This window comes from Harpia harpyja, chromosome 11, assembly GCF_026419915.1.
Source record: "Harpia harpyja isolate bHarHar1 chromosome 11, bHarHar1 primary haplotype, whole genome shotgun sequence".
Taxonomy (NCBI): domain Eukaryota; kingdom Metazoa; phylum Chordata; class Aves; order Accipitriformes; family Accipitridae; genus Harpia; species Harpia harpyja.
The window spans coordinates 39,990,100-40,004,762 of NC_068950.1; the positions used below are offsets into that span (position 1 = coordinate 39,990,100).

The window sequence follows — 14,663 nt, forward strand, 5'->3', positions numbered from 1 at the left end:
GCTGTATGTTTGCCAAAAGCAGGTACAGCTCAAAAAAAAAAAACAAACCACCACAACCCCCCCCCCAACCACCAAAAAAACCAACCCACTTTCTCCTTGTCTGAATAAAAAAATACTCTCAACGAGGAAACATCCAACTACTGCAACCGAACAGCTTATTGTTTTGCCCACTGTAAGTTAATATCTGAAGTGGTTACTGCAAAGGTCTGGGCCATTTGGATGATTGCCCAGTGGCACAACTAACAGGATAAATCTCGTAATTTCTACTGAGTCATGAATTAGGTACACCGAACGAAACTGGAAAAGAATGAAAAGGAGAAGTGTTTCCTGGTAACAACCATAATCAATGTCATTAAAAAACTGAGATATTTGACATCATTATAGATTACTCTTTTGTCACCACTAAAGCTTTCTTTCCCAAAACTTTCTTTCCTGTCGACAATAATTATTTTGCCCTGTTTTACTTTCAAAATGGTAATACCATAGCATGAAATTCAACGAAACAGAACCAAAACACAGAATCCCAGGAAAACACTGTAAAATAGACTTCATACCTTATGGTACAGTTATTCTATGCGGAGCAGACCACAAATGCCTCCAAGAAGCACTGTCTGGGTGCAAATACTCTGCCTTGTAACACACAGAGAAATCAATGATCAAGAAAAGCTTGGTGTGTATCACAGCCAATCATACCAGAAGGGGGAGGCTGGGTGAAAACTGGGTGTTTATTTTAAACAGCTCCCAAACAGAACAAAACATGAAGCACAATTCCAAAATACTGGTATTTTTGGTAAACAACCAACAGCTCCATCCTGCAAAGCTTAGACCCAAATGATCTGATTCCCAGAAGTAATCCTCACCACCACCCCTCAAGTTTTTGTTTGCCTGTTCATGTAAAAAGACTTGCTCAGGCACAGAAGCATTTTGCAGGATTGTAACTTAAACACTGTGAAGCAGTAGAGTAACACCACAGAGACACTACAACAGCAAGATGCTTTTTCTCCCGTTGTGATTACTTCAAAGCTGTCCTTTTTATTAGTAGGGTAGTGCATCATTTTGATTCATTCTTTTTTGAAAAAACTCCCCCCAAAAAGTAAAGGCATGTTTAGAAAAAAAAATATTTTTTACAGGCAACTATAAAAATTGATTTTGCTCTTGTTAAAGAGGGTCTTTTACCCTCTCTACTTGCAGCTTTCAACTGTGGATAAACCAAAACCAGGAGGCACATTCTGTAATCTAACCCAGACTGCAGAGGGAATTACTGGGTACATGGTACTCTGGGGCTGGAGAGCAGGAGACACACAGCGCGATGATCTGAAATCAAGCTGTCATCAGTTTCCTTCCCAAAACCTTTTACTGGGTAAATCTGAATATTTCCCTCATTCTCACTTCTTAGCTATATCTTATTATATCACATCCACATACAGCCATTCCCGGTGCTTTTCTTTATCTTCCTGAGAGAACCAGGGTTGTTGGGAGATGGTTTACACCGTTCCTTGAAAGATCAGTGGCCCTCCCGTCTGCAGCATAGCCCACTTTAGATACACAGAGCTCTGATTTTACAGTTACATCACAGCGAGCAATTGAGTGACTTCTGTTACTTCTGTGGAACTGACTCAGAAGCATAGGGTGCTGAGCAGGGGCTGGCAACTCACAGTATTCAGTGGGGTAAGTCCAAAATGCCCGTGTGGACATTAAGGCAGTTGCTGACACCGTACAGGTCAGAAGCAGCAACACAGCCCACACATTTTAAATCAGACTCTAGCCCAAATTTTACTTTCCCTAACTTCTCCTGAAAATAACTTCACAAGGAAAAAAAAACAAAAAACAAAAACAGAAAAAAACCACCCAAAAAACCCCAGTGCTGCCGTCCTTGGAAAAAATCCAACATTATCCATCAAATCACCATAGTCAGTAAATGAACCCTATCCTGCCCATGGATACCTCCTACTTACTCCCATGACTCAGGTCACCCATATGCTGAAGCAACCACAAGGTAACACCCTGGACAGAAAATACGTTAAAACAAAAAACAGCAGCAAAACTTAAAACACAACTTTTTTCCCAGTGGTGAAAAGGGGAAATTGATCAGTCAAGAAAGATGAATTAGCAACCTTCTCCCATGCCCACGTACGTCTACTCTAAAAGACCCAAGTGAATGGAAATTACACTTTTCTTCTTTCCCTCCCTACACCCCTGCCCTCTGCAGTAGCCACAAGAGGAATACGCATGAAAAGAAGACTAAGCAGCAAAAAGGGAAAAAGAAAAAAGAAATTAAAAAAATGAAAGTGCTTCAACAGTCTGCTTGGATAGGACAATGCACAGGTAGGATTTTAAGCTGGTACAAACCCTAGTCAAGTGGCACCAACCTTGCTCATGGGACCACAAGGGACTTGAAGATCTCATGAGTCCCTTCTACAGGCACCAGTCACAGCAGCACAGCAGTACCAGAGCTCGTAGCTGTACCTTCATACTTCGTGAATCCTCCTTCTCCCCCCTCCAAACCTGGTTCTGTGTAACAGACATTCATTGCATTCTTGCCAAACATTAACAACCTTTTTTTTTTTTTTTTTAAATCAGGAGAGGAGAACTGCAGCATTAACAAACAGAAAAATAAAAAAGGTAATTTATAACCTGCTACTCCACTCTGTCTGTATTCACTGGTGATGAACAAACACATCCTACAGTTTGCAGGACAGACCTAGCACAGATTGAGGTGTTCATTAACATAACTTCACGGCAATGAAAGGTGCCATCACCCTAGGTAACAAGCTCACAAAAGAAAATGTTACTAGTCCAAGGGCATGCAGTCTACTTTTATTTTTCAAAAGAATGGACTGAAAGGGATGCACTGAAAAAATTCTAGCGCAAACTGTCTTACACTAACAAGCTAACAGCATGTGTATCTCTCAAATAGAGAAGGGGAAAGGACCAAAGAGAAAAAGAGAATTACCTTCTTAATGTTACAGAAAACACTGCTTTAATACTAATAACCTTAGGTGCACATATGTCTCTGCAAGTGGATTTGTAGCATAAAGGAATGCTTGAATTCCCTCTGATCCTATCCAGTGATACCTTAGAAGGATTATTTTAAAACTAAATTTTCATTAACAAATTCCAGCTCAGTTAACAAGTTCTAACTCACAAGGGTAACTTAACAGATTTTAGTGGGCAATTCCTAACCTCAGTGCCACTTCTTTAACAATGGGTAGATGAAAATCGGGCATTTGTTAACTAGCAGAATTTGACCTTATGGCATGCCTTTCAGGCACCAGGAATCCCAAGTCTGAGGATTCACTGCCTGAATCCAGCGTTTGTAACACCTCCTTGAAATACAAACTATAAATCCAAGCAACCGTGGTGAAACTGCTGAATAAGAACTAGGCATTTATTGTCAGTCAGGCATACTCACAAACAAACACCCCACATGCACGCTCAGGCGCAGGACAGACTAACCCACTGTTCAGCACCATCCTCAAAACAACCACCTCTGAGAAGCGACCAAACGGAGCAGCAGTCGCTCAGGAGAACTAATGAAGATGCTGGTCTCCGGATTTCTTAAAGAAAATTGAGAAACACTCTGCTTCCCATCGGCAAAAAACAGTCTGGTTTATCCTGCGCCTCCAATGTGCATAGGAAAAAAAAAAAAGTTTTAAAGCTTGCAGTTAAATAAACAAGTCAGAAAACACCCTGAAGACCAAAAAGGAGGAGGGGAAAAAAAAAAAAGCTCGATACACATTTTTGTTTGGTTGGCGAGTATTTTTTTGGTGGTGGTGGTAGTGTTCAGTTCATGCATTTTTAAACTCACCCTTCACGCTTTGATGTTTCTGCTGCTGGAAATAATCTTTAGAGCCTCTAGTGCATCGCAGCTCCTGCGCCCTCGGCAGAATTGGGATCCTCTCGAATATGCTGGGTCTTTTGGGGATGAAATCTAGCAGAGGCGCTGACATTTCAGGGGGGCTCTGCTGAGGCTCCGTGTGGTCGCTGCCGTTGCTGACAGTTATTTTATAGGACATCTGAGGATTCAAAAGAGCTTTACCAGCGCTGGGACGAGTCACCCGCGGCAGTTCCTTCCGAGGCTCTCCCTGGCATTGATCGGTCACCTCGAAGCGGGCCGGCCCGGCGCTGGCTTTCTGACCCCCCGCGGGCTCACAGTGCATGTCCGCGTCCGCCTGCTGCCGGGGCCCTCGCCGCTCTCCTGCACCGAGCGGCACACGGGGGTGTCAGCGCCGGCCGCCGCCTCAGCCCCCGCCGCCTCCTCCTCCTCCTCCTCCTCAGCCCCGCGCCGGCCGCCGCCTCAGCCCCCGCCGCGCGCGCCGCCAACGGCCGTTAACCGCCGCCCGGGTGGCGGGAGGCTGCCCACAGCCCCGCTCGCGCTCTCACGCACACCGGCCGGGGGGGGGGGGGGGGGGGAACGACGGGGACGGGGAGGGGGGAGGCTGGCGCCGCGCGTCCGCTTTCCTCCCTCTCTAGGCAACACCCGGCTTTTCGTGACCGCTCCCGGGAAGGCGAGACCGGCCGGGAAGGGAGGGGAGGGGAGCCCGGCACACGGCCGGGGTTGCGTCGAGGCCGGTGCCTCTCAGCTGAGGCATCCAAACAGCGGCCACCCAGGCAACGGCGGACGCGGCGGCAGGGCGCGCAACGCCGCGGGGCGCGTTTGCCAACACCGGGCGTTCAGGCCGGGCTCACCGCGGCCCCTGGGTCACCGGCCCCGGCGACGCGCCGAGACGTGAGGGAGGGAGGGAGGGGAGGGAGAGCCCGCCCGGGCGCGGGCAGCGCCTCGGCGCGGCGGTGACAGCCGCGCCCCCGCGCTCCTACCTGGGAGGGGCCGCCCGGGGGGACGCGCTGCCCGCCGGCTCCCGCCGCCCCCGCGCCCCGTCCTGCCGCCGCTGCCGCCGCGCCGGGCTCATGGGCTCAGCCCCGCTCCCCCGCCGCAGGGCCGGCTGCCAGAGTGAAGGCGGCCCGGGCCATTACCCTGGCGCGGCGGCGGGGCCAGCCCTTCGCTCGGGCCAGTCGGGGCGGGCAGGGGGAGGGCTGTGCCGCCGGGGCCGCCCCTCGGGGCTTTGACAGCGTGCGCGGCGGGGAGCGGGGTCCGCCCGCGGGCCCGGCCCGGCCGCCTCTCACGGCTCGGCCCCGCCGGAGGAGGACGGGGCGCCGGGGACCCCGCTCTTTGCCGCGGGCGTCGGGAGAGGGTCAGCACCTCCCGGGCCCCGTGAGAGGGCCTGCACCTTTCCGGTGCCCCCCCCCCCCCCCCCGGCGGTGAGAGGTCCCTGCGCTTGCCCACTTGCCTCCCGAGTGGTCCATGTTTTTTCCCTCGCACTGGCCGGCTGCCGGAGGCCTGGGCACTTCCCCTCTGCCCGCGGGCCTCGAGGGTCCCCGGTGCCTGTCCTCAGGCCACCGGCTCACGCGTCCGGCTGCCTCCGCGCCAGGCACGCAACAGGCGGGAACCGTGGGACGCCCGCAAACCACCCAGCCACCGAACAGCTGGCAGCGCCCTATAAACAACTTCTGTGCAAAAGCCACAGCGACTGCAGCGTGTCACGGAGGAGCAGCGGGAGAGAGCAAAAACCTTGCCAACGGCCTGGGCCTGGGAAGCTGGAGATGCGTCACAGGCGGGTACAACCTCACCAAGACATTGCCTCGATGACAGGGTTTCAGGTGCATTCAGTGCTTCTGTCTATGCAGTGGCCATGCATCGTTCCTGCCCTGTCCTACAGGTGCCTGGAGCTGGCCCACTCCAGTAGACACAATTATGCTAGCTCAGAGCAAGCAGCACAGAGCAGTGACATTTGCGCTGGCTCCTCCTGGGCCAGCTCGGGTCTGGAAGCAATCTAGCTGGGTTTATTAGCTTGGGCCTGGTTCCAGGCGAACGCAGGCTGAGCTATGATGTGCAGCTTTGCACCAGCGAGCTTTACCAGCCCGCTCTGCTGGCTCGGGATGTCTGCACCCTGCTGCCCTGCATGCTGCTGTCGGCACAGGTGCAGCACAGCAGGTCTGTAACACACCAGGACAGCTCAAAGATAGGAGTGACTCAGAGTTACCCCTGATTTACACGGGTGTAACTCAGACGTAGACATCTGGTTGGAAATCGTGCCTGTTCCCATCGAACCTAAAGGAGAGGCTTGGGAGATCTAGCACGAGGAGGAGGGACAGCTACTGAACTGGCGTCTTGCTACCCCCCTCCTGAGGAGCATCCCGCAGCTAGACAACAGAGATCTTCATCTTCTTGCAGCACAGATGCTGCACAGAGTGCCTCACTCACGGTTTTATCCAACCCCTTAAGAACATATGCCACCCTGCAGAGTGAAAGAACGGTCAAGACAGGAGGGCATGACTTTTTCCTGGCAAATGCTATGAATGTTGTGGATTTGGTGGGAGAGAGATGACTCTCCATAAAAGACACGAGATCTTGAGATGGAACAAGCAGTTCTGGGAGAAGTAGGACTAAAGAAGACTCGTTTGCAGTGCCTTTCCACCTTCCTGCCCAGTGTGGATGCCCTGAGGTCTACCAAAGGAGCTTGCCAGCTTTTCCCCTCAACAAGGGCAGTAATAGCGTCTTTTTCTTCTATAAAGCCACATCTTAAACTGTCAGAAGTTAATAGCTCTCTGTCAAATGAGGTTGAAAACTGGTAAACGTCCTCAGAATATGTTAGTGGGAGCAAGACGCTACAAAAAGGGAGAAATTCCCACCTTACCTCTATAGGAAACAAAACTAAATATCAACTAGCTGGCACAAACACTGAATTTTAGTAGTGATATCCTGGGGATTTCTAAAAACAAAGTAAAAATTTTCAGCGTACGTCTACGTGGCTGTTCTCTACAGCCACACAACACCTCTCAGTGCTCTGCTAACCTACGTCCATTCCCCAGTCCCATCCATCTGTGGGGCCCTCAGGACAGAGCCACTCTTTCTCTTCGATTTGGAAATGCTAAAGGCACCTGGCAGTGCTACCAGAAACAGTAATTATTTAAGACACAAATACATGGTGGTAACGGTCTAAACCCCAGTGACATGAAGAGGCAGTAAAATTTACTGAGGGAAATATTATCCCAGAACACAGTGTAACCAGGGTAATCCCACTGCTTCCAGCGCAGGAAGAAAAATAGTGTTGAGGTGGTTCCTGAACATGGGCTCATCTTGTGCAAATTATTACAGCTATATTGATACACACTGCCTGAATATCTAAACTAGAGGGGCTTTCCTAGAAAACAGGCAGTTTTGTATATACTGTGTAACTTCCTAGAGGGATTTTCTTTCATGGTTCGGGATCTTCACAGCAAGCAGGGAAAAGGGCAGCTTCAGCACCTCGGCTGCTCTGACCTCGTTAACCCACATCATTCTGCATTCCCTACCTCAGGCCACGCGTGTCCTGCTCTGAACCGCTGTTTAATTCTATTGCTTTTTCTCACCATTATCCAGAATATTCTGCAAAATACCGGCAGGTGCCGCCACTCGCTTAGCAATAGCCCAGGGCAGGGCTGCTGCGCAGGCAGGAGGGGGCACAGAGCCTCCTCCCTGCCCTGGGCACCCTCTGAGTGGGAAAAAAATAATCCAGGAAGGCTTCGGACTGAAGCACATCACAGCTCCAAGCTTCAACAGCACATAGGGTTAAGGCCCTTCACAGCGAGGTAAATTTTTCCGTGGCAGATCATCTCGCAGAGATGTAGACTGCATAGCTCAAGCTGCAGGTACCCACATTCCTTTAATAGGAAATGAGGCCCCCATGGATTCAAACCTTCTCTCACATCACTATTTCCTCAGTTTCGAGCGAGGCATTTGGCAGCTGCCCTGTCTTTGCTGAGACCATCCAGCTGGGGATGCCCATCCCTGGGCCTGAGCAAGAGGAGCAGGCGGTGGATGGACATCCCCCTCCAGACCTAGCTGTGCCTGATAGAGACTTGACACCCAGAGCTGTTCCAAAGCAACGTCTTAGCTCCTCCAGCAAGTCCCCAGACGTGGAGGAACAAGTGCTGGGAGGAACAAGTGCGCCTTGAATCACTCTACTAATGAAAGAGTTAAGCAGTTCCCTTTCTCTCCCTGCTGAATCAGAAGACGCTTCATATGTTTCGGTTCTGGAACAAAGGCCAAGCAAGTGCAAGCGTGGCTGCTAAGACTGTTTTATGCCCTGGGTCACCATGACTTTGCTGTATGCACAAGCTGTACAGCAAATACTGATTCACCCAATGTTGTCACTACATCCATGAGCTAGATGGGCGTGTCCCCTCCTTGTGTCCTTGCGAAAACCAGTCACTGGTTGGCCTCTCTCCCCATGACAGCAGTACTCTCCCTTTAGTAGAATGGGGGAGAGATTTCTCCATATTAGCCTTCTTGGTCAACATTCCTGTTGCTGAGGGCTGTGGTCATGGGTCATAGCATGACCCATAGCATGACCCACAGCTAGCCCAGTTGCCTCTTCCCTCTGTTAATGAAGTCGCCGTCACCAAAGCAGACCTTCCAGTTGAGGCAGATAGGCCATCTTCAGTCCCTGAAGCTAGTCCCTGGGGGTTGCTTCATTTCGAGTCAGGTATGAGAGGTGAGGTTGCAATTTGGGATAAAAAAACATCCAGAGGAATGCAACTGCTTGCCTGAATATCCTCTCACTAGGTCAAGTGGGTAGGACGCAGGTGATAAGTAATCAGAGACTTGCCCATCTGCCCATTCACTCCTAGTTGGTGACCAAAGAAAGAGAAAACAGATAGTAGTCTAAGGCTAGCTCAGGCTGGGGTGAAATTGTACCTCACAGCAACTCAGAAAAAGCCAGGACATAGACAATTGCTGGTGCAATGGTGCTAGTTGTGCCGACTGGTGTCCCTGCAGCCAGACGGCGCTGAAACACCAACAAGTTCCCTGCCCTTGTGGTTCTGGGCATTGGTGGTGGTAGGACAAGGCTGTGACACCAAAACCACCTCCTGGACCGCGTTAGCCACAGAAGCTAGGCAGTCCTGCACCACCACAGCACAGCTAGCATAACTGCGCCCTGAGCACACACAAGGCCATATCACACCAGGCGCAACTCAAAGCTTAGACAGAGCAGTGAGGCGAAAAACAAAGTTTAAACAAGTTTGATACTTAAGTTTTTCCCTGCTGGTACCAGCCAAGATCATGACATTGCCACAACAGTGGTTTTCTCAGGGTCTACAGGTGCTTTTGCAGACATGCAGCCTCTTTGCTCCGGACAGCATGAGACCCTGTGGTCACAGCTGCACAAGCAGAGGCACAGCTGTCCTGGTGTGAGATGCTGCTGCCTGGGAGCTCAATACACATGAGGACAATGAGGGATCATCTGTAAAAGGTGAGGGAAACAGGAAGGTGGAAAGGACATTACGTGAAGGAGACCCCAGTTCACCAAATCCAGTCTTCAAAGCGTGCTCTTTACCTTTGTCAGGAAGGGACAGTTGTAACTGGCCTCAGCATTACGGCTGATCACAAACCGGATCTTCGAGAAATTCATAGAAGCTGAAAACTCCAGTTCCCCAGGCAGTCCTTCTGTGGGAGGAGAGGAATGAAGCAGAACGGATACAGGTAAGGCGAGCTGCGCAGAGCAAACAAGCGGAGTTGAAGTATTGATCTCTAGTTCACGTACTGAAATCCCTGCTTCTACTCCAGGAGGCAACGAAATTAAATTTCAAAAGGACACAGCTGAAGTTGTGAGGCCTTTGTGTATCTGCAGCAGTACAGAGGTGGGAGGTGTTACCATAAGCATTCTGTTAATATAGGGCAAAACAAGCTCTCTGTTGGGAGCAATAACAAACTTTGTTATAAATAACCTGGTTGCAAACGAGCTGTCGATTCACACACAGCAGTTTATTTACAAAGGCATGCCAAGTCCAGACTTGTTTTTGTTTTAATTTACTGCACCACAGATAGTAAAAAAGAAACAACCAAACAAAAACTAAGCCAAAGGGATTGTCTCTGTAAGTATGCCCATTTCTTAGAGATTGCCCATATCCCTTTAAGGCAGCACAAAGCACTTCTTTACAGTGGTTTTAAAATGACCTCCCAAATTAAGACAGCAGGGTCAAACTGACCACACATTATCTAACGATGTACTCAACTATTGCCTCATAACTTAGAGATTTGTTTATAGCTCTTGTAGTTAGAAAAAAGAAATTCCTCAGATCACTGTGACTTATCTTTTAAAAACAATCTCTTTTTCAATAGCTAGCATATTTTGGGAAAAATCATACAGTAATCCTAAATCCACCTTTGTCTTGCAGAGGCTGCAAGAAATGACCAGCATCTCCAAAAGCCACTGTAACACTACAGATCTCTCCCTCCCTCCTGCTTCCTCAGTTAATTGGCAGATCATTCTAGAGGACTTTGAGAAAAAAAACCTCTAAAGAAGGGTTCCACCAGCCTCCATTGAGGACATGGTTGTTTACACCTGCAGTTAGCTTCCTCAAACATTCACCTGTATTATTTCTCTGCATCTGTCCATAACAGATTCATCTCTCACACCATACATACACAACACAGGTAGTAAAATAAACGTAAGTCATAAATAAACAAACAAAAAACCCCAGGACAGTACAACTTAAGAATGTTCAGCTTATAAAAGCCAATCCTCAGCATTGGGACATGCCAGGACTAGAAATGCTGGTACAACCTTGATTCACGCCTACTATAAATGAGTTATAGTACTGGCGTTATAACATGGCCCCACAGTTATTTTGCCTAGGGATCCATATATTCAATGCACTGAAGATAGTGATTGCTGAACAACCAGCTAGTTGCTCTTCTGTTTTCTCCTTATTGGCATAGTGTGTGGACCACACATTGAATATATTTACTGCACATCAGCCAAGCCCTGTGCAGAATACAGAATTATTAATTTACTCCAGGGCATTTCTTTGGTGTCCATCACTGCAGCAGCCTACAGATTTGCAAACAAATATTTTGTTATCATCCTTGGAGGTGAGGTAGGGTGGGGTTAGACTAAGCCCCATTTTACAACAGGCGCCCAGAAGCTAAAAGCTTTAGTTTGAGTGCTTAACTTGTGACAAAGACTGACTGCTTCCCCCACCCCTCGCTCCAGGTTATTTAGCATTTCCCATCATTGTACATGGCAGAGCACATTTCCAGTTCCATCAGTTAAACTCGACCCTTGGTGTCCCAAACCGAGCATGCAGAAACTGGGAGACTTGCAGAGTGGCTACCTGCGAAGAGCTGAAGTGCTGCACAGGATCTCTGTGATAAAGGCAAGGACAAATCCATTTCTCCCTGGCAGCTTTCAACTTGCACTAACTATGAGACAGAGCTTTCTCTTTCTACAACACTCTTTGTGGCTGCTGATAAAGCCTTCCCCAGTCCCAACTGCCAGGGTCCGCAAAGGCAACAGCCCCCTCAGTATCTAACTTTGAGCTGCAGCCCTGTGCTCAACCCAAAACTTTGTACCACCACTGACAAGGTCTGCAGCCTGGCGCTTCCCCAAACCTGCTTTGAGCAGTGACCTCTGCTGGTAAACAGACAGGGAACCCAGCGGCTTACAAAGCTGGTGCCCCATCTACCTGGTCCTCAAAGCTTGCCCTGAAGGTAGTCACCCAGCCTGTCTCTTGATCTGAAACATCTAACATTAGTAAGCCCACAACTGGAGCTTGCTGAGCAAGAGTGGCTAATAATGCTTACACATAACCTATAACAATCTTTGACTAGCAGAAGGCTGTATGTTCCCGTTCCCAATTCCTTCAAAGTTCGCTCCAGGGCTCTCACCATAACTTTCCAGAAAAGATGCAGTTAAATACAACAGCCCACCCCAGCATTGTTGTTTTAGTAGTCAGATTTAAAAGTTGAGTTATTCAAGAAGCAAAAGGCAAAGCCTGTATTTTTTTGTGTGTTTTGGGCAGGGGAGGGAGATGAGGTACTACTCACTCAGCACTTGGTTCCTTTGACGATTGCGTGAGCACGTACATGTGCTTCTTAGGCCACAGTTTTCTCTGAAATTCTTCCTACTTCAGGAATTGACTCTTTAGGGGGATTAAAAAAAAGAAAAACAAAAAAAAAAGAGAACTCCTATGCTGTCACCACCTATTAGAAGAATCAGCTAGCGTATCCAGCAGGCCACCCAGGGAACTATTTCCCCTTGAATTTGTGTTTTGATCTCATGGCAGGCTCCAGAGGCACCATGTTCATCTATCTCCTGACTGACTAGCTCTACTGTAGTCTCAAGATTTTTGCAAGGGCAGAAAGGTGAGGTCTTCTCTAATTTATTTTTTGTCTTCTGAAATCAGACTACGGTGTAGGTTTTGTTCTCTCTCAGGCTGTTTTCTCAGACACAAGGGAGCTGTGCAGTTTGTTTATACTGCAGGTTTGTCCAAAGCTGATGTGCCAGACACAAATCCCTACCATGAGTCTGCAGCGAGGGGAAGCAATATTCTGATGCAAGAACATCCCCTTATACCACCAGAGCTTGGCAAACCACATTCCAGGTATGTCCACAGCACCCAAATTCATTCGATCCACATAGCAAACTTGTTAACACAGTACTGGCAATGGAAAATACCAAGACCACAGGGGGAGGAAGGGGTGTAGGTAGTGGGGAGGGTCCTCAACTTGCAGCATCTGTGATGATTCCACCCAGACCTTCATCTTTTTATTGCATCTTTGTAGAAAGGTGGTGGTGGGAGTGGTGGGAGCATGGCTGCTGTCAGCACGTGAAGCCCTGCGGCTATGAAATGCCTGCCTGAACATGCAGAGCACTGCAATCTGCCACCATTCATCCCCTGGGGACAGGGGACAGCACTACTGCACAGGGCAAGAAGCATCTCCACAGCTGAGGGTGCTCCTAGGGCCACCTCATATGGATTCACATACACCCAACCCCCCAAAAGTGTCAGCCCCCCCACCCCAGGCAGAGCATCAGATCCCACACATGACCAGTTCCAGCAGCTGTGGGGGAGGTCTGGTGAGCACATAGCCCACAGACTGCATGACTTGCCTGTGACTGAACAGGTACCAGCAAATTCAGCAGCGAGAGACTAATACCTCCATAGTTGGAGCTGGATGGATCTGCAGGGGTGCTTGCCTTGCCCTCGGAGCCATACGTGTATCTCAGTAGGCGGGAAGATGGCTGCTTAAGGTCTTAAGACACCAAGCACAGTACACACAATACAGCCTCTGTTCAAAGTAAGCAGCAGCAGAATCGAAACCACTTCATTTCAAGGGTGCATTCAGGCCCTGAGCTGCAATTGGCATCAAGACAATTCTCCAAAGCAGCAAAGTGCTCCTGTTGAGGGAGCAAGTCCTGCCCGGCTCCCTCGGATACAGCACTGTGCATGCAATAGTTTCAAGGACTAGGGCCACCGTGTTTGTCCACCCAGTCTGAATTTTCAAAGTTGTATTTCAGAAAATGAAGCAGGATAGAGTTTTTTTCAGATTTACAAGAGATTTCTTAAGAGCTAAAGCCTCTATTTCGTTACTCCATTGTAACAGGAAAACAGATCTGCACCACCAACTGCATACCTCTCCGCAGCTGCAGTGGAAATAATTTCAGATACTCTTGACTACAGCTAACCTGTAGGGAGAGGCAGGTAGTTCATGAGGTTACCAGAATAGCAATCTAACCAAATTCTATCAGTGTCACTTGTGCATGGAGTAGGCAATCCTGCAAGAAGATGCAGCTTAGCTTTGAGATGATTAAACAGGTGAGAAATATTATCAGGCTTGGGGGATCCAATTTAACTGCAGTTACACAGAAACCAATTGGAAAAAGGCTTTATTTTTTTCCTCATTACCCAGAACGCAGAACTGAACCCGAGAGACTCTTCCCATACCTCACAGAGGCTTCACAGACTGATTATTTTTATGTTAAGACAGAAGTATGTAAAAGGACTTGAAACACCAGCACAGTTTGCCAGAGGAATATAATTATTCCCAAAGCCAAAACTAGAATAAGATGTTGTCCCCATTTGAGTTGTGTCAGCCAGTTACTGCATCTTCAGAGGGCACCCAACATACACTTTATATTCTTGTACACTTAAATTCATAAGCATGAGATACTGTTAAAGATGCACTTTTAAGTAAAGGCATAAAAAAAAAGTCTACAGCTCTTTAAGAATTGGAGCTTTTAAAGAAACCACAAAGCAATCAGCTTTTGAAAGCTCTTCTGTCATACACAGAGAATGCCATGAATCACACGCACATTAGCAGATGTCATGTGCAAATCTCTACTGCAACACAAGGAGGACAGACCTCAAGCACTTTGGCATCAAAAAGTCGTCTGCATTTTAAGCCTGCTGCTGACAGCCATAACACTGTTAATTACAACTTACAGCTTATAGTTGTGGGAATGTTGCAGAAAATACCAGAGCAATAAAAAAAAATATTCTGCACCTGTTTAAATGCATGAAAAATTTATTTGAAACTTTCAGCTGAAGTATTTGGGTCAACAGTTACACCTGAGGTACTAACTAAAGCACCATTTTAACTCCAGGTGCACATTGCAATACCAGAAAATAAGCAAATTAAATTATTTAATAAGCCAAGCAGGCAAGAGTCTTTGACATAATAGTCAAACCTGCAGTAGAAGTTAAGCTTTGGGAAACTTTAAAAGACTTTGTGCTTAACCTTTAAATATAATGAAAGGCTGTCCATCACCTTACAGTGTTTGCTGTAAGCCATCTGAATGCAAAAAGGACAATATAGTTCTAATTTCCACTATCAAATC

At 48.2% G+C, this 14,663-nt stretch overlaps 1 protein-coding gene across 6 annotated transcripts in view; it reads right to left on the bottom strand.

Moving 5' to 3' along the window:
* The window catches only part of GLIS1 (GLIS family zinc finger 1), a 208,497-nt gene extending 203,499 nt beyond the window's left edge, over positions 1-4,998 (bottom strand). For all 6 annotated transcript variants that reach the window (XM_052802613.1, XM_052802612.1, XM_052802611.1 and 3 more), the window contains exons 1-2: positions 4,819-4,998; positions 3,809-4,198 (exon numbers count right to left, since the gene is read on the bottom strand). In XM_052802613.1, coding sequence (XP_052658573.1) covers positions 3,809-4,160 — 352 coding nt within the window. In that variant the 5' untranslated portion in view covers positions 4,161-4,198; positions 4,819-4,998. The remainder of the gene's footprint in view (positions 1-3,808; positions 4,199-4,818) is intronic.
* Between the last annotated feature and the right edge of the window lie 9,665 nt (positions 4,999-14,663).